This window comes from Sinohyriopsis cumingii, chromosome 2, assembly GCF_028554795.1.
Source record: "Sinohyriopsis cumingii isolate HCF-2022 chromosome 2, ASM2855479v2, whole genome shotgun sequence".
Classification (NCBI taxonomy): Eukaryota; Metazoa; Mollusca; class Bivalvia; order Unionida; family Unionidae; genus Sinohyriopsis; species Sinohyriopsis cumingii.
The window spans coordinates 59730600-59758481 of NC_142962.1; the positions used below are offsets into that span (position 1 = coordinate 59730600).

The 27882-nt window shown below is 32.2% G+C and overlaps 1 protein-coding gene across 4 annotated transcripts in view; it reads left to right on the forward strand.

Annotated features, from left to right (window-relative positions):
- The window catches only part of LOC149804986 (nephrocystin-1-like), a 147324-nt gene that overhangs the window by 76638 nt on the left and 42804 nt on the right, over positions 1-27882 (forward strand). For all 4 annotated transcript variants that reach the window (XM_089946244.1, XM_089946229.1, XM_089946251.1 and 1 more), the window contains exons 15-22: positions 926-1020; positions 4726-4801; positions 9288-9340; positions 11716-11790; positions 16281-16353; positions 18872-18909; positions 20890-20972; positions 24612-24688. In XM_089946244.1, coding sequence (XP_089802370.1) covers positions 926-1020; positions 4726-4801; positions 9288-9340; positions 11716-11790; positions 16281-16353; positions 18872-18909; positions 20890-20972; positions 24612-24688 — 570 coding nt within the window. The remainder of the gene's footprint in view (positions 1-925; positions 1021-4725; positions 4802-9287; positions 9341-11715; positions 11791-16280; positions 16354-18871; positions 18910-20889; positions 20973-24611; positions 24689-27882) is intronic.

Genomic DNA, 27882 nt, shown 5'->3' on the forward strand with positions numbered 1-27882 from the left:
TTTACACATTATTTTACCAAAGGTCATGGGTATGTTTTCTCACCCATTTGAAACATTTGTCGTCAGCAGTGAGGAGGAAATAAGGATGCTTCAGAAGTGCTGGAGTGAATGCAGTCTTTGGTTGACTAATGTTCTAGTTGGGGTCTAAATAGCAAAACTGACATGCACTATCTTTGCATCTTTACAGTCCCATGTTTAAGCTTTGATTTTGGAACTTGTATGGATAAGTAGTTGTCTAAAGTTGATAATTCTTTTAGAGTGATTTTGTTTCTACCATTTCAGGGATGATCTCATTCCAACATCAGTATAGAAAAATATATGACTTAAATAGATTGTATAAACTGTTTTAGCTAATGGTTCAATCAGCATACAAAGTTATTTATTTAAACACAATGGCACCCTATGCTGGCTGATGGATGTAGAATAGGCCCAGTGCACTCACATACATGTCGTACAATCTAACTAGTGGAGTCAAGGGCTGTGGTTGCTCTGTAATTAGCATGCTGGACTTGTGACCAAAAGGTTGCAGGTTTAAATCCTGCCATCAGATAAAGCACTTTAGTTTTCTCAGCAGTAAATAACAAACATGACCACTAAACTCTATCCCAATAGAAACATCATTAGTTTGCCCTGTACATGTTAGATATGGCAAGAATGTGCCCCTCTAAATTATGTATACATATACTCTGTATGAATGTATATATCTATATCTATATCTTCAGTTTTTTTTAATAGTAATTTCATGAAATTGTCAAAATGGAGCCATGTACAAATGCGGTATGGAGATATTTTTTTCAACTGGCTAAATGTCTGAAGTATTTTCATTTAGACAGGATAAATACATTTTTCAGAACTTAAAGAGTTGAATAAATTTTGTAGTTTTGAAAGAAATCAGGACTACTAAGGACCTGTTTATTCATTTCAGAACCTATATATAGTATGTCTAACTATCTGATACCCAAGCTGAGTAATTCCAACATCTCCTACAGAGACTTGTTCTTTGATCCAAGTACAAGTAAGGTGAGTTGATGCATTTGATAATTTCAATATGTCATGTTATGGATATCTACATTCAAGGGGAAGGGTACCTATTATGGATATCTTCCCTGCAGGGAAATGGTACCTAATATGGATATCTACCTTGCAGGGGAAGGAAACCTATTATGGATATCTGCCTTGCAGGGGAATGGTACCTAATATGGATATCTACCTTGCATGGGAAGGGTGCCAAATATGGATATTTACCTTACAGGAGAAGAATACTTAATATGGATATCTACCTTGTAGGGGAAGGGTACCTAATATGGTTGCAAGAAGGGTACCTAATATTGATACATACCTTGTAGGGGAAGGGCACCTAATATAGTTGCAAGGAGAAGGGTACCTAATATGGATATCTACCTTGCTGGGGAAGAAGTGACTGCCTTAGAATTTCTTTATTCCACCTATGTTTTATTGTCTATATAAAGCAGCTAAAATACAGACTACTAAATGTTAGGGGGTTGGAGATTATGTTACAAGGAGAAGAAAAAGATGGGATAGCAAGAAGAAAGAAGGCAGTATGTATGGAGAAGATTCAGTTATATATGGTGCTGTTGTGTATATGAATGTAGAAATTTATTACAAGCAATATATATATATATATATATATATATATATATATATATATATATATATATATATATATATATATATATATATATATATATATATATATATACACAGTATGACCCCACTATAGCATGCTCCATTATAACACTAATTCAGATATAACACGGTTGAGGCATGGGTCCCAAAATTTTATATACATTTATTTTTTTCGGACATGAACAAAAATCTTTAATTAAAAATATGAAGAAAAAACATAAAAAGTCTATTATCATTTGGGGGAAGAGATCATGCTTGAATAATACAAGATGATCGTGGCATGGCTGCTGAAATTTTTTATGTATTTTTAACGTGTAAAAAGTGTATTCGCCAGTGTTGCAAATTGCGATTTGTTTCCTTATTGGCAGCAAATTATAGCATCTGGTGATTTTGTTGTTGTTGGTAACATTGTTGGCTGTTTAAACTTATATATACAACCATTGGTTTGCAGTGGAGAAATTCAGAGGCCCCATGAAAGGAAGTGGCAAACATGATATAAAATGCATTTAAATTTATCAATTGTTACATAAACAATTTCTTTGTCCATATTGACAAACCATCTTAACAGTGCATTGTTACATCATAATCCGCTTATGTTGACATCAAGCATGAGTACTGTTATGTTGTGAGATATCCGCTTTTTTTATTGTTGACATTTCTGATAGTGGAGATCAACCGGATGAGGTATTATCTCATAATCTATCTTTTGTCAGATTTTCAGCTACTTGCTAGTAATTAACATTGACTGACATTTGTGTATGTGTGGATGGTAAGTAAAATTCCTCTTCTTTCCACTCAGAGTTATATCCTTCAGAACACCCACATTTTCTGTACTAATCCTTGTCATCAGACCAGAACACAGCCTATATCGTCTGTTGACCCTTTATTAAATTTCTAGTGCATGAGTGGAAGGCAGCATCACTCCGCTACCACAAATGTAAAAAAAACTCAACATATTACTTGTTGGTCTATTCATTAGGCAGAGAGGAACTGTAACTACAATCGACCAAACAATGGCCAATTCCTTTTTTTTAAAATGTGCCCAGATAAAATAGTTTGCTGAAATTTCAAAGAAAACATTACCTTTGAAGCACTGACTGTTATGAAGATGTACTAAGCAATTGGATAATAAAAATCAGTCTCAGTCATGCGATACAATTATTTGATATTGCTGCCACAATAAGAAATGGCATTTGTTTGGTTCTCCAGTGATGGCCTTTAGCGGTGTCTTCAATAACACATGCACCTTTTATCAAAGATAGCCAACTACAATCTTCAATAAAAACAAAGAACTTTTCTTCAAAGAAGTCAGTACCAACTTCAATAAAAGCAATGGAATCTAATGGATTTTTTTCATTTTCCAATGTGACTGGAACATGTTTACTGTGCTGTGAAAGTTTCCGTTTTGCAGGGAAAAAGTTTGTGCTTACGGTCGCTACCTACGTTGGCTTAAAATGCAAACCAACTTTTACCAGCTTGGGACATACTGAAAAGTAAATGTGCTTCATCATTCGTTACATGATTGTGCTATGTTTATCCACTGAATTCAGACTTATATGGGGGCCCCGAGTGGCCGAGTGGTCTAAAGCGCTCTTCGTTACAGATCACTGCCATCTCACCTCTGTCTGCGGTGGTTCGAGTCAAAGATTCAGCCAATGTGGGCATGTGAGAAAGCTTGCCAGTAGCTTCTCATGGGTCGGTGGTTCTTTCCGGGGTTTTCCGGGTTCTTCCTCCACCATTAATACTGGCCGCCATGTATAGCCTATCGTGCTGAAAAATGGCGTTAAACCCCACAACAACAACAGACTTATATGACCAGTGACAAAATTATTGAATATTTAAAATCTCTGTGTGTGCATTTTTTCGATGGAATTACTTGTATTGTGGATTCAGTGTATGTGATGAGATTCGCGGGTGAGTACACAGTGTTGATACTCCATTCGTGCTATACATAAGACATGTATATATAACAGTATACATGTATATGTACCAATCTGTGGTTCTCCAAATAAAGTAAAATATTATATATGCCTTATCTGTTTTCACTACAGGTGTATTTCCCATTTAATATGCATCGATTTAAGATGGTAACTGTGCAAGGAAGCATGTATTCTACTGCCCACATTTATTACCTACCACCCCCTGCAAACGTTTGGGGGTACATGCACCATTATCTTCAGCTAACTGACCTGGTTGCTTATAACACAGTTCTATCTATAACATGGTCAGGTTCAGTGGCTCCCAAGTGTCATATTATAGGGGGGTCACACTATATATATATATATATACATGTATATATATATATATATATATATATATATATATATATATATATATATATATATATATATACATACACACACACACACACACACACACATTGAATACAATACATTTTTTAAGACAGAGTATTGTATTGTGGGGGAAAACATTGAATTTATTTAAGAAGCTTGATATAATATTTTACTAGAAATGAGCACAGTTGTATGATTACTTTATTAGGTGATGAAAAATCCAAGGAAATTCCAGATGTTAATCTTTATATAGAATGTCAGGACTTTGAAGTAGATCTAGCTGCCTTTAAGGTTTTACTTTTACCATTCCTGATGTTATGATGTTGCTGGGACATCATGTAAAATTAACCAGCTTAACAAATGTATCTTAGTTTATGATGTGTTGAAAAATGTCATTAACTCACAAACCACATGTATCTTAAAGTATGAAATGGATTTAAGCAAGGTAATAGCAGCATGTGATAAAGGTAGATAGGTAGAATCTGAGAGAGCAGAAAGCCTATGAAATGAAAAGTTAAGTGAGGTTAAAGTTTTGATGTTTCATGTATAAACTGGAAGGATGAGGGTCAGTAGGTTATGGATTTACACTTTTCTTCATGTTTACTTTTATCAGGAAAACATTTAATCTTCTCTAGACATATGGATTATCAGTTGTAAAAGTTGATTCTCAGCCAAAATGTTCTGAATTTATTGCCATGGGATGAATGGATAGAAAAATAGAAGAAAACTTGATAAAATTCTTTGGTCAAAGTCTGTTTATATTATTTTATTTTTTTATTTCCAGATTCGTCCCAGGAATGTTAGAACACAGAGAATTGTTACCATTGTAAACTGTCACCAGATTCCAGTACCTGGAATAGGTAATCTTTTAGAAAGAAATTTCAAATGAGTGGTTGTTTAAAGAATTGTTTGTTTTTGGCATGTACAAATGCACAGGATTATACCATGTAACTGTTATCTTTGTGGCTTTAAAATTTTCATTTTTGGTGAAAAAGATAGAGAGAAACCTATGACACAGAGGCCTCAGAATTAAGTGCACCGCCTAAAGGAAATGTCATGGAGGGAATACCCTCTCCTTGTATTTATAATCATTTTGATCTCTGTATGAAGGACATTTGTCCATAAAAAATATCAGTGGTCTGAGGAATATTCTTTATGAACAAGTTTCGCTATATAGTTTAATAGTTTAAGATTTTAATTTCCTTGGTTTGGAAGGTTTAAATTCTGTGTCTTAGGAAACAAGTGTCAGTTAAAAAGAGACGCTAACCATTCTGATTTTGGCAGAATCATGCTTATTTTTTAACCACAGATTACACCATTAAGGTTATATTTATCAGATTCTGATTTTCTGGTCATATAAAACTATGTATTAAAATTTGTGTCACGCATGCAAATGAACACTGAGCAATTCAAACTTGAGTCATAGATACAAATGAACACTGAGCAATTCAAACTTGTGTCACACATGCAAATGAACATTGAGCATTTCAAACTTGAGTCAGAGATACAAATGAACACTGAGCAATTCAAACTTATGTCACACATGCAGTGAACATTGAACATTTAAACTTGAGAACGTTAAAGAAAGATCATGAAATGGAAGGTGATCAATAAAGATTATATCTTGATGAAAAAAAGTGCTGTAGAAATTCAAACTGGGATAGGCAGGGCATCAGTACTGGATGAATGACATACCTTTGCAACTTTTTCTCAATGGACCTAACCATGGTACAAAGACCTCACAAGGGTGCGTAGACCTCACCATGGTACATAGACCTCACCAGGGTGCATAGACCTCACTGCAGTACATTTTTAAATACTCATCATAGACAGTTAGTGACAGGTTACTATTCTCTGTAACAAAACTTTGAAAAAATTTAACTAAGAGTAGTATATGAATATACACACCAGAATGAACATTTTTAAATAGTTTTGGATTGTTTGTACCCTTAGCTATATAAAAAGTTTTAGAAATTCATTTTACTCCAGTATTTCACAAAAAATCATCCTTAAAACCATTCATGACCAGTAATGCTGTGATAAAAGTGTTAAAATCACTGGGCACTGCCATTATAACTCATCTGTAAAGAACATTTACTGTATATACTTGGTTATAAATCATGTTGAGCTGCAAAATATATAGGCCCCAATCTGTCATTGCATAATGCACCAGCAGATTTGTGTATATGCAGTTTGTTTTGAGTAATCAGTAGAACTTGCAACATCAACTCTGATCTGCAGGTGCATTATGTGGCATTGGACCTGTCTTAAAATTGAGTATAGAATGGTACTCTGTTTTAAGAGCATGTTTGAAGCCCAATTTTCCAGTTATTGTTGTTGATGAAAACTCTATCAATGAAGGGTATATTTGAATGACACTGTGAACCAGAAAAAGTTGCTTTGTTTCTGGTAGTTTTCAGACCTGCTATTACAAATCTATTTGGTTAGCTTTGTCCAGTTTCTTTTCTGCAACTCCCATTGATAGATATTTTGGTCACTGACGGAAGGAATATTTTGAGGTTTTAACTTTTATGGTTGTGTTTGACTTGATAAAGAAGTGAAAATTAGACTTTGTTTAGAAGATGAAATTCAGCAACCTTAATAATTACAGCTTATACAATATTTGTTGAGATTTTGTTCATTGCTTTAAGTGACAGTGATTGTTAATTTCATTCAGTTTCATCTTAAATTAAGGCAAAGCAACAACAGAAACTTCCATATTTGTCCTGCTAATGCTTTCTGTTAGTTTCTAAAGGAGTTACTTCCCTTATTTGGCAGAATATATTACCCAGTTTTACCACTGTACAATTATAAACAAGCTTTGTTGTCATGAGTTATGTTTTGTCATGCTCAAGTTAGTATGAAGGGAGGTATAGCAGTCACATTTTTGCTGGCATCAACTACATCAACAGTTTAAGGTTTTGCTTTACGATGTTTTATTTGCTTTTATTTCCTAAACCTATGAATGATTTTCTTCATACTTGGGATGAATCATTATGAAGCTCAGACAGTTCATTCTGACATGTTCACTCACCCCTTTTGCACATGGGATTAAGGTCACAGTCATTGAAAATGTGTCCTAAACCACTTCATAGATTCTTATCTTACTTGGCTTGAGTCTTTATGATGTAAGAAACAACTCATTCTTCAACATGCTTGTTTGCCCATGTTACTTGGGGTCCAGGTCACAGTTATAAAAACTTGTTTTCGGTTTTGTTAAAAGTTCTTAATTTACTTTAGTATTCCTTAAGTCATTGATAGGTTTGCTTAATGATTAAAGTGAATCATAATGAAACTTAGTTTATTCTGTGACATTGTCCTCAACCCATTACCTTGGGATCAAAGTCACATTTTAGTGTAATACATTGATTGCAGGTTTCATATGCAGGTCCTTAACTTCTTAATGAAGTTCCAGCCAGATTGAAATTGTTTTACTTTGTTAACAGTGACACTTTCTTATTGTCTAATTCTAAGAATCCTGAAGAGTTTTTTTTGTTTAGCCTAAATTTGCAGAAATTGAGATGTAGCAGTCACTTTTCCATTGCCAGTTTCAGCAGCATCAGCAATTATGGTTTTGCTTAAAGGTTTTCATTTGCATATACTTCCTAAACCCTGCGATGGATTCTAATATACTTGGCATGAATCACTGTGGGACTGTTCATTCTGTGGTTTGTTCATTTCTAGCAACTTTTACTGTTAAGTCATGTCAAAGTAGTAAAGTATCTGTATTTAAGCTTTGGTTATTTAATTTTTATTTGCTTATGATCCCTAAAGCCCTTTATGGACCCTCTTCATTCTTGGAATGAGTCAGTGTTAAACTCCAATAATTCCTTTTATGGTATCCTTGCTTGTACCTCTAACCCACAAGTCAAACTCCAAGTCAAAGAAATCTTGTGTTAAGTTTTTGTTAAACATTTCAATTTGCTTATATTTCCTAAACTCAAGGATGTATTTTCTATATACTTTTGGATGCATCATTATGAAGCGAATACAGTTTAATTCAGTGACATTCTTGCTCAATCTTTTGACCTTGGAGTCAAGGTCACACATTTTACAGCTACTATACTTTGGTCATGGTTCTAACATGCAGGCTCTCTCCTTTTTGATTTTTTCAATAAGGCACATTGTTTTAATCATGACCATGCATATATCATCTATTGTCATTAACACTAATAAAATTTAGATGCATGTAGAGGAATATTCATCATGAGATTTTCTTAAACCATTTTTTCATGCTTTTATTTTGGAGACACTTTTTTCACATCTTTATTTTAGAACATTTTTTTGTGATGCTATTATTTTAGAGACATTGTCATGCTTTTATTTTAGAGACATTTTTTTGTGTTGCCTTTATTTTAGATTTTTTTTGTGTTATGCCTGTATTTTAGAAACAAAATTTTTATCATGCCTTTATTTTAGAGACATTTTTTGTCTTGCCTTTTTTGTGGAGAAAATGCGAGATTTAGCAGTAATCCAGCCACTTTGGCAACACAAAGTTCTAAATCTATTCATATGAATATGATGAGACATGCTATACATTTAACCCTACCTATGGCTTCTAAGAAAGATACAAATGTCAGAGGTGGTGTCAAGTGTAAACACTAGTCAATATCAATGCAAGATAAATTAGAACTGTTAAAAAAATTGGACTGTGGTGTATCTGTGCAAAAGCTGTGTGACACGTATGGTATTGGTTCATCAACTGTTTACAATATAAAGAAGCAGAGGGACAAAATATTGAAATTCTATTCAGACAGTGATTCCACGAAGTGAATGAACATTAGAAAAATCATGAAGATGGTAAGAGTACTGAGCATGACTGAGTCATGATGGAATGGTTTCGACAACATCGGGGTGATGGAGTGGACTTGTCTGGCAGGATGTAATGGACCAGGCTCAGTTGTTTCGTAAAGAACTCAAAGTAGAACATGAGTGTGACTATAGTGAAGGATGGCTTCAAAGGTTCAAACAATGTCATAGAATTTCCATGCATAAAGTGTGTGGAGAAAAAAGTTTTGCAGTCCACGAAGGAGCTGCCGAGTATGTGTACAAATTTCAGAAGCTTGTAGTTGATGAGCACCTCAGTCCTGAGCAGGTGTATGATGCAGATGAAACTGCATTTTATTGGCGATGCTTGACCTCAGTTGGTTTGGCAAAACTGTTAATCTGGCATTGGAACCAAGGGTGCTGGAAAATTGGTGGGTTACCTGTAGTAGATACCATAAATGTGATAGGCTGAAGCCAAACAAATGATATATATCATTCCATTGATTGAAGCCTTGTTCATATGTATGTTGTGTATCAGATGCTCTCAGTATGTTTTATTTAGAAAACTTTCTCTTTTAGGCTTAGAGGTGTTGAGCAGACACATTCGAATTTGTCTCTTTGATGGCCAAAATGTAAGTAAAATATGAACTGTTTATATTTTTCTCTCAAGTTTTCATCCCAAATTTTTTTTTAAGTGTATACATTCGATCATGTTTTGAAGATGTCAGACTTGAGTTTCTTTCATGATTAATGATTAGCAATTACAACACAGACACACACACACACATACATATAGAGTACAGCCCTCGTGATTTTTTGGAACCCACACATCACAGTGGGGGACTTAATCCCCTCCACTTTCACTCCACAATGGAGTAATAAATACCTAAAAATAACCACTGCACCTCAGCAGGCATGCTGATGGCATCTCCACGATGCAGAGCAGAGGCTGGTTGACTTTACTGATTGACATTTAAACAGCCAATGGATGAAGACACCTGCGGAATGATATAATTGCAACAATCATTGATCTTTATTTTGATAAATGTATGTACTGACTTGGTGAGAGGCACACCTTGTTGAGATTCTCTTGATCAGTGTAAATTTATCCTATCCTACAAGGAAGGAAAAGTAACCTCTGAGGTATGGACTATTAAATTTCAGATAACAACCGCTTCTGTTCAAAACCAAACAACTTAACAGAAAACACTGAATTGACACTTAAATGCAAACCATGTGTTTAGTCCCTAAACAGTAATGGCCCAGTTACAAGGCTAAATATACATGTTCACAAATATGAACTGTGATGTGATGTGATGTGATGTGATTTTTATTTTTAACGTAGCTTTAACAATTTTTCAGTCATATCGCTACGATGTCTGCAGTATGGCAGTTTATAGTGATGTCTAGCACTGGGGCATCAATGGTCTCTCCCTTAGCTTCAGCAATTGTTGAGCAGATATCAAGGTAGTGACCATTGTAAACACCATTTGCATCCGAAGACGATGTGAATTCAGCATGTGAAACTTGTGTTCTTAACACACAAAGCCATCTGACTTTGCACATTATACCTAACAGCTCAAATTATGGTCCCATCTCTAACTATAACTATGACAGTGACTTTTATCATTCACTGGCTGGTGCATATACACTTATATAGACAAAAAATTACTAATTTATCGACTGCTCTGGTGGCCTAAGTGGTGGGACAGGATGCTACATGTCTGCGGCATGATGTCCCTGTACTACACATCACTATAAACTTCCACACTGCAGACATCATAGCAATTTGACTGAAATATTGTTAAAGCTACAATAAAAATCCTAATCACATACACACACTAATTGATCTTTTTTTCTTTGTGACAACATATATTCAAACTATTATATCTTTTTGTGAAAATTGTATCACCATTATATGAGTTCTGACATGAATCACACTGGTATACATTATTTACTTCATATTCTCTAATGCCATCAACATAGACATCCATATAACCATTTTGAAAAATAAATGATGAATTTGGATATCATGTTTCTCAGTTATTACTTTGTGAAAATGTCAGTCCTTTTTGAAATGTTATAAACAAACTTCGCTGTATGAATATTATGTACACTGTATCTTTGATATGCCTCTGGTATTCATATTTCATTAAAACTTGGCCAGCTGCATTTCCTTGAAATAAAAATTGTATACATCTCCTGGTATCTCAGTGATACAGCATACATACTACGTATGTTTGTGTGTGTGTATATATATATATATATATATATATATATATATATATATATATATATATATATATATATACACACACATATATAGATAGATAGCTATTTGGTTTCATAAAGGTCTATTTGAAATAAAATGTATGTATGCATACATCATCTTTGTTCCAATCTCTATAAAGAAGATGCTTATATATCCTTGTGTGTGTGTGTGTGTATATATATATATATATATATATATATACTCTCCAGAAGAGTAAAAAATTGTGTTAATAGCATATATTTTATATATAATTGTCAGCTGTCCTAGTTCGTTCCCACAGCTGTCAGTTAACTAATTTTAACATTTTCCAGTGATCCATTGAGCAATCTAATCACCCTGCATTTGTGGGTTTGAATCTTTACCTTATTGCATCTCGAACCAACATGACTAGGCTATATCAGTCACTGAAACATTTTCCACTAAAGTACATATATATATATATATATATATATATATATATATATATATATATATATATATATATATATATATATATATATATATATTTTGAAGTCTTCATAACTTAACATTTTTCTTATAATTTTCAAAACATTTGTATCATATATTCAAACATTCTGTCAGGTACAATGATTTCTTTTCAAGGAGATAAATACTAATTTTCAAGGTACTGTTATTTAGTGGTTGGAGCATTCATTGTGTTTAAGAGAGGTCACTTAGTAATAGTGCTGTTGAAATTCATTCTGATTTAATTGCCTTCAGTTTCTTTTATATCAGATTCTCAGCAATATCCACACAGTGAGAGCAGCTAGTGTAGACAAAGAGCAGAAATCTTGGATCTTCTCTAACAAGGTAATACATGCATTGTTTGTAAGCTCATCTGACAGTAAGGTCAAATAAGTTTCTGGTAAGGCTATGTGTACAGCTTTGTCCATCATTACTATTTTCAGCTTCTTAAGAAGCAAAATGCAGGGCTAATTTCATTTTTACTGTTCTGGGTGGCTTCTCCAGCAGTGGTGTGGCTTCCATAGCAACCAAGATGAAAACTTCTTTTCATCTTATTATCCAGAACAGCTCAGTCAATTTTGATTAAACTTTGTAGGAATGTTTATTTAGGACATTAAAATGCTGTATTAAAATGTTGTATGGGATGGCATGAGCACACATGGCAGTGATGTGGTTTCCTTAGCAACCAATTTAAAACCTATTTTTTACTTCAGTAAAATTGTTAGCCAGATTTTGTTAAATTTGGTAGGAATATTTCTTTGGACATGCTTTATCAAAATGTTATCCAGGGTGGCTTATCAAAGTTTTATCCAGGGTGGCAACCATAGCAGTAGTGTTTCTTCTTTAGCATTAATATAGAAAACCTTTATTCAGCTTCTCCGTTATGGCTGAATCAGTTTTATTCAGAAGTGGTAGAAATATTTGTTGAACATGCTCAATCAAATGTTATTTGGGTGACTCCTTCAGCAATAGTTTGGCATCCTTAGCATCTATGTATGGAACCTATTTTCTACTTCTCTCAAAATGGCTGAGCCAGGTTTGATCAAACTTAATATGATTGTTTGTTAGGACATACTCTATAAAAATATATCTTATACTGGCACCCTTTGCAAACATGTGGCTATCCCAGAAATCATATGGAAACCATTTTTTCAACGTCTGTTACTGAATGGCTTAGTGAGTTTTCATCAAAACTTGTTTTTTTTCTAAGAACAATGCTTTATCAAAAATGTGTCCAATGTGGCTTCTCTAGCAAAAGTATGGCTTAGTGGCAGAATGGCCAATCCAACCCTGATCAGACAACATAGGAATATTTCTTAGGATGTGCTTAAATTACATTTGGAGCAGTTCCTTGACAAATGATGTGGCTTTTGTTTGAATGCCTAAAAATGATACTTTTTCCTGACAGTTATGGCTATCATTACTAATATTGTTTTTTTTTTATAAAAACAAACTACCATAGAACGACTTTTTCAAACAGACTGCCTATCAGAGCAAATGTGATGGGTAGAACACCTAAACACCTTTCATATTCATTGAAAATATGCTAAAACACCAATTAGTCCAAGTAAAATTGCTGGGTAGAACACCTAAACACCTTTCATATTCATAGAAAATATGCTAAAACACCAATTAGTCCAAGTAAAACTGCTGGGTAGAACACCTAAACACCTTTCATATTCATAGAAAATATGCTAAAACACCAATTAGTCCAAGTAAAATTGCTAAAAATGGAAACACAAACAACATGTCAATTACCACACAGTTTCTACTTTTTATGTCATTTGGACATTGATGCTCCATAATGATCCAGTATGATTAAAAATCATGGCAAATTTGAAAATCTTATTGCTTCAGAATATCAGAGATGATTTCAACACTCAGCATTTAGATAAGTATTCATCTTATCTTGAATTCCTGGAAATTCTTTTTGGGCAGGGATAGAGCAATATAACTTGTCCATCTTTACTGGCAAGATGGCATTTTTGTGTTTGATTCTTCCTTTACATTTCAAATAAATGTCTTTACAAACTGACACAAACAGGTCAGTTGATATCTTGAACTCGTCATTTTTTATGATTTTAAATGCTTGAGTTTTTTTAAGATACCTTAGTGTTCCACTATGATTATCATTTTAGGAAGTATGTTTATGCATTTCACTTCTAGCATTCCTTAGCTATGTTGTAGTGTCTTTCTGAATTCATCTTTGGTGTAGTTATCAAACTCCTCCCATAAATTTTTTTCTCGAGGTATTCTTTGAATATCTTCACTGCATACTTTGATGTATTTCTTGTATTGATGGACTCTCAGGCATATGTGATTTTGGTCATACCAGTGAAAGAAAATTTGCAGACAACATTGTTAAACTTTTCAGTTAGACATGTTTCTTTATTTAGAAATGCAAATATAATGAAACTAAGAATATACATAATGGAACCAGTCAGTAAGGGGAAGTTAGCAATGAGTAAACTTCTCACAGTCAGCTGGTAATTTAAATACAGAAATAGACCAGTCCAGCAGAATTGGGTTCAATTGCTTTCGTCAGTTGTAATTACAGTTAAGATGTGCTTGCAGATGTAAATTACAATTTTAATTATTCAAAATTAGGACAGTTCAGTTACAATTACACCATATTAGTTATGTTCAATTACAATTACAAATACAGTATAATTTTAATTAATTACTCAATTACACCAACTTTTTATGTTGTAACTGAAACCAAGTCTGAATAATTACTATGTTATTAGCCTTATACCTGGCAGTTAAGTTAAATATGTATATTTTCTAAATCTTTATAACTTGTTCGGAATTTATAAAAAAAAAACATTTATCTTTGCTTTTGTAATTGACTTGTAACTGAGCAATTATGCAGATCTAGACCTTCAATTACATTTACACCATATCAGTGATATTCAGTTACAATTACAATTACAAATACAGTGTAATTGTAATTAATTATTCAGGTACTTCAATTACATTGTAATTGAACCCAAGTCTGCAGTCTATCACATTTTATAAACTGGCTGGGTTAAAAGGGATAAAGAAGGAACATGTATGAAGTATAATTTTACAGTATATTCAAAGTTATTCTGGTTTTTTGAACTGGCTGTAAATGAGTTATTTTGGTTTTTTAAGAGGCTGTATTACATAATACAGTCTATTCACAATTATTTTGGTTTTTTGAACTGGCTATAAATAAGTTATTTTGGATTTTTTATGAGGCTGTATTACATAATACAGTATTCACAATTATTTTGGTTTTTTGAACTGGCTATATATAAGTTATTTTGGTTTTTTAAGAGGCTGTATTACATAATACAGTATATTCACAACTATTTTGGTTTTTTGAACTGGCTATATATAAATTATTTTGGCTTTTTAAGAGGTTTTATTACATAATACAGTATATTCACAATTTGTATGTTTTTGAACTAGCTATAAATGTTATTTTGGTTTTTTAAGAGACTGTATTACATAATACAGTATATTCACAATTATTTTGTTTTTTTGAGCAGGCTGTATTAAATGATGAAGTGTATTATGTTGATATCAACATTGGGACTTTTTATAAGCACTTTTATTGCATGTCTGAACCTTCTTCATAGACGCTGATTCCCAGAAAAAGACAGTTTTGTTTGGGATTGATGTCCATTTATATAGTAAGAAATATTAGCTTATTTGAGCAGTTTTATGAGCTGTAAGTAACAGAATAACCATTCATTTTAATAAACATTCATGTGAAAATACATGCATACTTACATAAGGACCTAGGAATTTTAAAAGTGAAACAAAAACATAATGCAAAATGAAATGCAAACAAAATGCAGAATGAATACAAATGCACCAGTGAATGCAGTTGTAAGAAATCAGAATGCACAAATGCAAAATGATGAATGACAAAGGGAAATAGAACAAACACAAATGCATTTCATGAATCGATTTCAAAATGGATTATGTTCCAGATGCCATTAAAGTTTTATTAGTGATATCCATTAATCTAGGATATGTTCCTTAGATTTACAGACAACTTGTAACCCCATGACCTTGTTCTTGTCAAGAAAGACATGAAAACAACTGATATTGCTGTGATGACATAAAAATGTTTATATATTTGTTTGGTTTCATTGTATTTGCATGTCTACAGAAAGAAATATGTCTAGCTGAAAAGTTTAACAATGTTGTCTAAAAGATTTCTCTCACTGGATGATGAAGGTAAAAACAAAATCACCATTTTTTGTTGTGCATACAATCATTATTTGAACAAAAGAAAATAATAATTCCATTTACCAAACAAATACTCTTCAGCTATATTTTTCACTTATTACCATTGCAATTATATTTGAATTCATAGTAAATTCATTGCTGTCTTTTTTCATTTATAAAAAGTACACAAAGTCATAAGATTAATGTAAAAATGACTGGAAGTTTATATATATCAGAAAACAGATTATTCAAATGCATATGACTGAATAGAGAAAAACGTAAGAACAAGATTCAGGAATTGAAATCAAGTTAAAGCTACAAGAAAAACTACAGAATAAAAAATAAAAACAAAGTATGTGCTACTGATATAAATTTGAGGAAAATCTGGTTAAAATTAAATGTAAGAAATATAAGCCATACTGAGGGCAGCAAAGCAAATCAACAAAACTAAAACAATACACATGCAGCTGATTATGGTTGCAGTAACGACTTCTTTACTTGTGTATGGAGCATTTGCATAAATTGTCCCCAGTCCCAGACTTTGAGAAATTAAAAACTGTTAAAATCAGTTATTGTTCAAAAGTTGTTTGGGAGGGAATTCCAGATCTTGTAACCTCAAGTTTTTGTTACAGGTTAGTGATCAGATGGATGTATATCAACATGCAGAAATCTTTGTGAGGAGTGAAAATCCTGCCAAGAATCTGGGTAAGAATTCAGCTTGATATTTTTACTTTGTGTGAGAGAACAGTTGTCTTGATACCGATGACACTGAATATGTCCACTTTATGCATGTATTTGACAGAATGTTTTAGTTATTTTTATTAATTATTTTCTTTTGAAAAAAATTGTATTTCCTTTTGTGGCACCCAACATTGAGATTTGGAAGTTCTAAAGTAATCACTATTTCTGTCCATCTGTATGTCCCCATTCCAGCTGTCCATTGATTCACTTGTCCATTAATTCACACTTGTTTTATAACCAGCATAGCTCAGCAACCATTAGACAAATTTCTTTGCTGTTTTGAAGGTTACTTTATGTACTTATTTATAGGTTGAGTCAAACTACAAACAATAAATATCCTGATTTGTCATAGAATAATGCACCTGCTGATGAGGGTCTTTGTTCATTGTTCTACTGATTACTCCTTACAAACTGAATTTAAACACTATAACACTCAGATTAATCTAAATACTTTGTAACTGAGATTATTCTAAAAACTATAACGCTCAGATTAATCTAAATACTTTGACACTGAGATTATTCTAAAAACTATAACACTCAGATTAATCTAAATACTTTGACACTGAGATTATTCTAAAAGCTATAACGCTCAGATTAATCTAAATGCTTTGACACTGAGATTATTCTAAAAAATATAACGCTCAGATTAATTTAAATGCTTTGACACAGATTATTCTAAAAACTATAACGCTTAGATTAATTTAAATGATTTGACACTGAGATTATTCTAAAATCTATAACGCTCAGATTAATCTAAATACTTTGACACAGAGATTATTCTAAAAACTATAACACTCGGATTAATTTAAATACTTTGACACTGAGATTATTCTAAAAACTATAATGTTCAGATTAATCTAAATACTTTGACACTGAGATTATTCTAAAAACTATAATGCTCAGATTAATCTAAATACTTTGACACTGAGATTATTCTAAAAACTATAATGCTCAGATTAATCTAAATACTTTGACACTGAGATTATTCTAAAAACTATAACGCTCAGATTAATCTAAATGCTTTGACACTGAGATTATTCTAAAAACTATAATGCTCAGATTAATCTAAATGCTTTGACACAGATTATTCTAAAAACTATAACGCTTAGATTAATTCAAATGCTTTGACACTGAGATTATTCTAAAATCTATAACGCTCAGATTAATCTAAATACTTTGACACTGAGATTATTCTAAAAACTATAACACTCAGATTAATCTTAAACCTTTGACACTCAGAATAATCTTGAACCTTTAACACTTTAAAGTTTTATTATAATTTCAGTGTTAAAGTTTTTAGATTGTTCTCACTGTTATTAAAGATATTAGATTAATAGCAATGTTATATGTTTTACATTAATATCAATGTTAAAATCAGTGTTCAACCTTTTACATTAATATGTATGTTAAAATCAGTGTTAAACGTTTTTACATGAATCTGTGTGCTAAAATCAGTGTTTAAAGTCAGTGTTAAACATTTACATGAATATGTGTATTCAAATCAGTGTTAAACTTTTTATATCAATATGTATGTTAAAATCACTTAAAAATATTAATATGTATGTTAAAATCACTTAAAACTTTTTATAATAATATGTATGTTAAAATCAATTAAACTTTTTATATTAATATGTATGTTAAAATCAATTAAACTTTTTATATTAACATGTATGTTAAAATCAGTTAAACTTTTTATATTAATATGTTTGTTAAAATCAGTTAAACTTTTTATATTAATATGTATGTTAAAATCAGTTAAACTTTTTATATTAATATGTATGTTAAAATCAGTTAAACTTTTTATTTTAATATGTGTTTTAAAGTCAGTGTTAAACCTTTTACATAAATATGTGTGTTAAATTCAGTGGTAAAGATTAAAGTTTTTAAATTGATCTAAATGTTTCTGCTTAAAAGAAATGTTGGCTTAACGGAAAGGGAATCTCTTTTGCCCTCATGAAGTACCAGTTTTTGGTTTATTTCAGCTTACTACAAACTTTGAATTTATAAACCGAAAATAAACAATGATTAGTCTGAATATCACCCATTCCCAGAAAGGAATAGTCATAAAATGAAGTGCCAACAAAAATGACAATTTGCGTACAAAGACAATAATTCATATGCAGGTAACTACATGATTTTTTAGCATACTGTAATACGGATCCCTTGTGATGATATTTGAAATAAGATTTTAAACTCAGGAATGCAATAATAGTTGTAAATGATGATGTACCCTTAAGTCAGGATGTGATGCAAAAAAACATTGCATTTTTTATGGATGAACTATAGAGTTCAGTCCTTCAAGATGAAAATTGGAAATACCATAAATCTTTGACTAGTCAGTTTAGAATGAACAACAAAAAAATGCTATAGATATAGGTGTTTTGGTGCAGTTAAATCTTCTAAAAATGAATTGCATGCATTGTCAGTTGCTTCATTATTCCATGCCTCACTTAAAACTTACCCATTTTACTTATGTTTTCAGGTATTTTGTTTGAGCTGTGCATGACATACAAGAGATCAGTAAGTTTTTAAGAAATACTTTTTAAATATTTTGGTAATGATTTTCAGTTTGGAAATACATTCTCAGGTTTTTGGTACATTTTAATGCCATTCTAAAGTCAACTATTACATCTAAAGTTGCTTAGTTTTTTTTATTTACTGTACAAACACATTCTTTGTTTATTTATTATATTTATGTCAAACCATTGGAAATTAGTTTTAAAACTAAATTTTATCAACAATAACTATTAAACATGTTTATTAATTTTGGGGAAAAATAATTTTGTTATGATATGTGGTACTATATACAGTGGTCACCCACTTGAACGGCCCCCTGACTAGCGGCCACCCACTTCTTATGGCCAGAATACCTTGGCACCAATGAGTTTGTGTTCAGAAAGTACCCCTCAAGAATGGCTGCCTCTCTAATGCAGCCAGTGGTTAGCATATTAGTACAAAATTGTAAATTGTTCCCCTCACAAGCAGCCACATTTTATTTCAAATGCATCCAGAACCAATATAGAATTCATATCATAAGGTAAGTAATCAGATTGTCTCTGTTGTATCCCGATGTCAGGTTTCTGTTACTGAAAGAAGTGTTGACTAAAGTACATGTAACACTAAGATTAATATCATATTATTGTCTATAAAAGCCGATGTTTACAGGAAATGGGCTCAACAGTGTTATGAGTTTTGGGCTTCACACATCTGTCGAGTTCTTCTCTTTGATGTTACAACTGGATATAATTGTCAAGATTATAATATGGTCAGCATAGGCTAAATATAGGTTTTTTGGATTAACACACATACAGAAATTAACCTTAAACAAAACAGGGTACCAGTCAAAGACCAAAAAAATCACGTGACAATACATCTATCACTTCCTTTAGGAAGAAGGCATTTCGCCCATCTGCAAAAGTTTTGTCTGCATAATTAAATCGCATACAGTTAGCAACATCTGAATAAATCATTACCAAACATTAACATGTCATCATGTAAACAGAGACATATTACTTTAGAAGAAAGTCAGTTATTCTACTCGATGACATCAGGGTGAGGTGGGGGCCTGCTGAACAATTTTATGTAGAAAAGACTCGAATAAAACAATTTTATGCTGAAAAGCTCAAATAAACAGTGTCATAGCTGATAAGATTATTCAGCAGAAGTGGGAAAATGGAGCAGTTGGAAAGAAAATTATGTATGTATCAAGATTTAAATGACATTTTTGAATGGTTTGCAATGTGCATGACAACAATTTGCATTCGCATATCACGCTTAAATCAAGAATAAGAACTGTTAATTATATTCAGTTGAAATATGTCTATTCTTAAGACAAGAAGAACCTTTTAATAACTAATGTTACTTTTAAACAAGATATTAAATGTACATGTTAAATGCTTTTTTGAAGTATGTAGCTTTCTTACTACATATATTGCATATACTTCTCACAAAATTTTTAGCCCCCCTCTGGAAAGGCCACCTATCTTATAAGGCCACTTTCCTGGTACAGAAGGGGCAGCCATATAAGAGGGGGACCATTGTAGTCAGTACAATTTACTTGGCAATTTGAACACATTTTATGACAAACATATGTTGAACTTGATAAAGTTGCTGAATTGTATTGAATGCTACAGTGCTATGATTTACAGGACTGACAGGAATCTTAACTCAAGTCACTGTTGCCTAGTGCTTTCTTTTGATATGGTCTTATTTTTTCAAATGGAGCTTGCAGACTTAATTCATCTTACATGGGACCCACTATAAATGGGTCGCTGTTTTGATCAGTGTAATACATTCTATAAGTCATTCTTTTATGGACACCAACAAACTAAAACACTGTTTATGGATAATACCAGTAATTGTGGTCTTAGTTTTATCTAAATTTCACTAAAGTTTGTTATCAGCTTAAGCCACTCTGTGTAAAGGAGTTCATTTCATGCTAAATTTCTTTGCATAAAAAATCAGATAGGCATAATAATTATGTGAGTCCATCTCTTTCAGAGCATAGATCAGACAGGAGAATTTAGTTGTGGTTGGACCCATATTCCTTTTGTTGATGAAAATGGAGTTGTTATTCAAAACAAGTATGTGGTAAAGGTTTAGATTATTTGCAGATTTTTATGATGATTGCAGATGTCTCAATTTATAAAACTTTCATCTATAATAGAAATTTAAATTTTCTTATGTCACTTTTTATTTCCTTACAGTTATTACCATATTTCATTTAATTTTTCTTACATGGAAAAATAATTTTTAAATTCAGAGTATGAAAAGTTATATGTAAAATAAATAATTATTATCTTGTGGTACTGACCGTGTATGAAAAATAAAGGGATCATACCCAAACAAGGTCTACAGAATGGAACACATGATAGTCGGCTACCTAACGGTAGGAACTGATTAATGCTAATATTTATTTCTTAGTCAATTGTTTCATTGTTCCATGCCTCACTTAAAACTTACTCAAAGTTAATCACTCTTTGTATCATACACTTAGCAAAACAATACTTTTGTCATTGGATATATATAAATCATACATCGGCATATTTGCAAAGCATTTAAAATGGGAACCTTCCCATTGTCCATACAGCAGATTTTGTATGGACAAGCAATCATACACATCTTACACATCAAAATATGAGGTTAAAAAATAATACAAAACAATAAAATAACTACAAAACCCACCTTAATTGTATAAGATCTTGATTATATTCTCTTAATAATTTTTGCAAAAACAAAATGGCAATACAGTATTTGTTTGATCTTTTTTGCAAACGTAAATCAGTCATTTAAAGTATTTTCTGAAAAATACAAAATGCTATGTACGAAAAATATGGTACATTTAAACAATTATTATTTTTATAAATGGATTGTGTACAAAAACATAAAAGGGTTTGAAAAAATACATGAAATACCGTAAGTAATAAATTAATGACCAACTTTGATTTGTCATTTTAATGAAAATGAACACAAGTTAAATTTTTGGCTCGCATAACCATATGGCCATGTGAGCTTATGATGTGGGCCTGTGTCCAGTTTGTGTCATTCATTGTCCATCATCCATCAGGAGTTTCTATTTTCAGCTTCTTCGGAAAAAAAAAACAACTAATTTTCATCCAAACTTGGCAGAGAGCATTCTGGCTTGAAGAAACATTATGCTTATCTTCCATGGCCAATATTACTAAATATAGAAGAAAAAATGTAATTGACTTCATAAACAGTTTTCAAAAACCAATGAACAGAAGTTGATCAGATATGAAAGAAAGAATCCTGGCAAAAAATGTTTGTAGTTATACAGTTAATGTTAATGCAAACTGCTTATCATCAATAACTGTATAAACTGCAAACATTTTTTGCCAGGATTCTTTCTTTCATATCTGATCAACTTCTGTTCATTGGTTTTTTAAAACCACTGGAGCCACTGGTATTAAAATACCACTGAACAGAATTTGACAAAATTTGACACAAATCAACCAGATATGAAAGCTTTTAAATTTTTACGAATGATACTCATCAGCTGTACAATATAATTGGCATTATTATAAGCCGAAAAGCTTTAAATTATTTCTTCCCAAAAACATTAAACTGAATGTGATGAAATCTGACAGAGACTGTCTTAGCATAAAGGTGTTTCAATTTTTTCAAATTATGCTAATCTACTATAAATATAGCTGCTATTACTAAACCTTAAACAAAAAACTTCTTAAGACTATTTCCTTACACAGACCTGAACCTAATTTGACAAAATGCATTATGGCATCGATGACCATTGAACTTTTTTTAATGAAATTGATCTGCCTTAATTTATGGCCACTATAAATAAAAAAAAATTAAATATGGCTGAAAAAAATTTAATCAAATTATGCAGAAAACATACTTTCATAAAAGCTGTTAAATTATTAGCCTTTGTACATTTTGAAATCATCAATTGCTGTTTTCAACTCCTCAAAAACCACCCAGCCACTTTCAACAAAACTTGGTACTGATCATCCTATCATGTGTGAAGGTATATTTTGCATCACATTTACAAACCTAAAAGGTTTTCATGACTGGAGGCCTGCTAATGCTGAGCACCAAGTGAATCAGCTGCTTCTACTACTTTTATAAACCTGTGGTATGACTCGGCTGGGTTTGAACCTGCAACCTCCCATATCCTCCATCTGTCCATAAACTTTACCTAGTCCACATGATAGCATCAGTTCTACAGCATGTACCACCTTTAATTCTGCACTCGGGGTAAGGAAGAACAATATTAATTTTGTGATATAAAGGTCAAAGATAAAGGTCACTCACTGAAAGAAGAAAAATTGTTTATGCCCAATATTATTACTTCTATGTCATGAACCTGGACCAAACTATGTGAATAGCTTGCAGTTGTGTTAAAGTGGAAGCCTAATGAATTCAGGGTCAAAAGATGAAAGATCAAGGTCACCTGAAAGAAGGCAAATAGTTTCCACACAGTAACATTATTCTACATCACATACTTTGGCCCGACTTTGTGAATATCTAGCACTATGGGTAGGAACAAGGTAACTTACTGACTTTGCCATCAAATTGACAAAGGTAAAATACACTGTACCTGAAAGAAGACATATGATTCCTATAAAATAATATTATTTCTATTTTACAGATATGGACCAGATTTTATAGGTATCTTGCATTTGGCTAAGCAAGAAGTCTATCAGTCAGTTGGTAAAATATTTTAGATGTCAAGGTCACTGTGACTGCAAAATATAATTATATTTACATACATTTTCAATTCTTCATCATATGCCTTTTCCAAAGCTTTTAGATAACTTGCATTTTGGTAAGAAATAAATCTATTAATTTTGAGGTCAAAGGCCATGTTGCTTCTGGTTTCTAGACAATAGCTTCAGTTCTACACCACACACTGGCACAAAACTTTGTGGCTGGTTTCTACTTGCAGTAAGGAATATGCCTACAGATTTGGGATCAAAAGAATAATGGTCAGTGTAACTGGCAAATAAGAAAATATTTTTTTGCACCTCACAAACACTTGATCTATTTTATAAAAGAGCTCAGGCGCTATATGTCATATATACAATATATGCATCAGTAGCTAAAGCCACAAATTGAATATAAGGTGTAAAACACATCCTTGAATAATGAACTTCTGACCACTCTTCATTTTGTGTAACAGTACTTGCACATGTAATTTGATAGTGTAGTTTTGTCATACAACTTAACAAAAGTTTCTAGAGGAAAAAAGCGCAACACCAAACTGTGAAAACATTTCTGCAGAACAAGTTTAAACCAGAAGAAAATTCAAATTGTAAAAATAATTTGTACATCCGAACAGTGTTAAAATATTGTGTATCTTGTCGTATGGATATTAGTTGTACAAAACATTAATTTAGGATATTGGTAAAATCAATTTTTGCTAATATGTACATTTGCAAAACCACACATATTTGGCAGTGCAGATATTAAGTGCTGTGCAGTTAGTACATATTATATTTTGTAGCCCATCACATGTCACAGCCATCGATAACATGGTGGACACCTTTTGCCAAGAAAATAAATTTAACTGAGAACTATGTGCAGGTTAGAGACCATGCCTGAAACATCTGCATTAATGTTTTGGAAGTGCAGTCAATCTGTATTATCAGTCTTTATTTAATTTATTAGACCACTCTGCTCCTGTAGAAAATATTACCATATCATATTCTGTTAACCTCATTTTCCTTTATAAACACTACCAGGTCTTTTGAACTGTACATGAATGGTGGTACACCATATGAAAAAGGTGTGGAAGTGGATCCAAGCATCAGCAGAAAAAGTAAGTTTTATAGAACTCATAAAGCACATTAGTCACGTATTACAATGTTTTTCAGGCTAGTCATGAAACTGTAACGTAATATCAGTTATATATTTGGATACGTTATACAGAACAATGTGACAGTAACTGTGTTATATCAGTGACTTTGTTACATTATATTTGAGTACATTATACAGAACAATATGATAATAACCATGTTATATCAGAGACCATGTTACATTATACAGAACAATATGACAACCATGTTATATTATATATAGGTACATTATAGAGAACAATATGACAATAACCTTGTTATATCAGGGACCATGTTATATTTGAGTATATTATATAGAACAATATGACAGTAACCTTGTTATATCAGGGACCTTGTTATACTGAGATGATTTATAGTGAGTGAATACTCTTCAAAGCTCAATGTGAGTTTTAGTCATTTTGTTTAAACAGTAGACAGCGTAGACTCAGATCTGCTTTGTATGGGTCACTATACAGTCTGTGGCTACTTTTTTCCTATGAACGGCAGAGATCCATCCTTTAAGTAGCTGACAGAATTAAGTAGTCAAACAAAAATATCCCTGAAATGTTTATTCCTACAATTATAAGTCTAGCAAGTACCTTATGATGTCATGTACAATGGTCTTTAAGTGACCATAATTTAAAGCTTAAAATGGCATTTAGAAACAGAAATCAGTGGCTAAATGATTAGATTGAGGTGATTTGTACATTTGTTAACTATACCGATCCATATTGAAGACAAAACGACCTCATTTCATGTATTCAGCAGTGGTCTAAAGCGCTGTCCATCACAAGTCACTGCCATCTCACCTCTGTCTGCATGGGTTCGAGTCTCGGGCTCGGTCAGTGTGGATATGTGAAAAAGCCTGGGTCGGTGGTTCTTTCCGGGGTTTTGCCGGGTTCTTCCTCCACCATTAATACTGGCCGCCATGTATAGCCTATCTTGTGCTGAAAAATGGCGTTAAACCCTATAACAACAACAACAACAACAATAACTTTGTTAAGTGCTCTACTCTGTCTGTCATTTACAGTTCTGCAAAAGGTAGTTGCTGAATGTTTATTTCCAGCATAGTGATACATGAATTTTCTTTTATTTTTGAGAAGTTTTTATCGTTCAGAATATCCTTATAAAACAGTTGGAAGCTCTTGATATGAGAAATGTATATTGTTTTATTGCATCCAGTTCAAAATACCATTCAGTCCTGTGGAAAATATGATCAAGATAGTCATATATAATTAGTCAATATATATTTAAATCATTAAAATGATGCTTACAGTGACTTAGCTAAGATGGTGATTTAATATACTTAATACACTCCAATCTTTATTATTGCAGTGTGGACAGTTTGAGATATAATACAGTTTGAGTAGTTTTCTGGGAGTTCCGCATTTTTTTCTTCAAAATTCTTAAAAGATTTATATTTTAGAATTTGTGTCATCCCATAAATCTTTGTGCATCAACTTTGAAACCAAAGGAATCAATATACCACTTTTTAATTGTCTTTTAAGGACACTTATTTTTCTAAAGATATTAATGAATATGTAATTTTACAGATTTTAATTGTATTTATTTACTTGAAAATACACCAGAATACGTGAAAGGTTTTTTCTTTTGTTTGTATTTAGGCAGTTATTGTTGACATCATGCTTTTGTACTGATAAACCCCCTGAAGGTCATCTCTGTTAAGTGATTCATAACCTTAAGCAGCCATGTTTTTAATGTCCATAGAAACAGAATGCAGAACTCGTACACTATAATTATGCTTCACATTCTGCTTGGAAAACGGGATAAAGTTGGAAGAAAGAATAGGCTGGGGATAAAATCTTAATTTGTGCAAATATTGATCAGAGTCGGGGGAAAAACACATGAATCTTCAGCCATCACATGATTACAGAAAAGACCTGTACAAGTCATAATTGATCTCATCATGAGTTAAATTTATCAAGTTTTTACCAGAATTGTTGAAAATTGGTGATTTCTTCAGTCATTTTTGAGGGACAATTGCTGTATGGATGATTTTGGTGCTATCTTTAAACACGTTGATTAGTCATTCCAAGGTATCAGGTGATTAGACTGGTCACCCTATAGTCATCTCCATATCTAACAGTATCTTTATTTGTGTGGAAAGTATGAAGACCATTCAGGTGTAACATTCTGCCAACATGTGAGAGAGCTGCCTGCAACAACAATAAGTTCAGGATTATAATATTATTATAAACCATGTCTTGCCCAGGTCCTCTTTTCATATGCAAAGTTTAAAAAAATGTGCTTTTTTTTAAGTCATTTTTTAATGAAGAAATATTTAAATTATTTTAAAAGTTTTCACATTGGTAACAACCCTTGTCAAAAAAACATTCTTCTTACTAACATATGCAATTAAACAGAATTAAGTTAACGCTTTTATTTTGTAAATTTAATTAAGTTCCATGCAAAATTTATAGGAAAGTCAGTACTTGTACTTTCTTCTGGTGATACATCAAATGGATTAGAACATAAGTCACATGCTGAATTCAGATGTTGTTAGAAAGTTTTGAAGCTAATTTGTTCTTGAATATATTCAGTCACGGATCATACATGAACATTCAAAACATCAATTTCATCCAGGTAAAATCATCAAAAGAACTGGAAAAATTTGTTTCAAAAGGTGGGGGAACCGTGTGTGCAACTTTTCGTTATAGTACAGGTATGGTCATGGATCCATCTCATTAAGCTATATACAGAATCTCACTAGCTCAACACTAGTCAATCATGCAGTTTTGTTTTTTCTGGATTGCCATGAAACTTGGTAAATATCATAGTCAAATGTTATGCACAGATTGACAAATCCCAATGCCCCAACAGTTCATAGACTAGAAATCTACTGATCATCAACAAGAACAGCTGATAGGATGGTCTGTTGTCCTTCATCTGTTCATCCTTTAGCTCAAGTTTGTTACACAATGTAAATTATATCATTTTGTGTTAGCCTTGTAAATATTTACAAAACTTGCATTCAGTTTAAATAGTAAATGAAGTGCATGACAAAATTATATAAATTAGTTTACCAGTCTTATTAAAAATGGCATAAAAGAAACATGGCAAATGAAAGCATTTCGCATTTACTGATTTGAAATGTAGCTAATAGTGACATTGGCCATGTACACTAGAGATAGCACTGATGTTATGACAAACCAGTTGA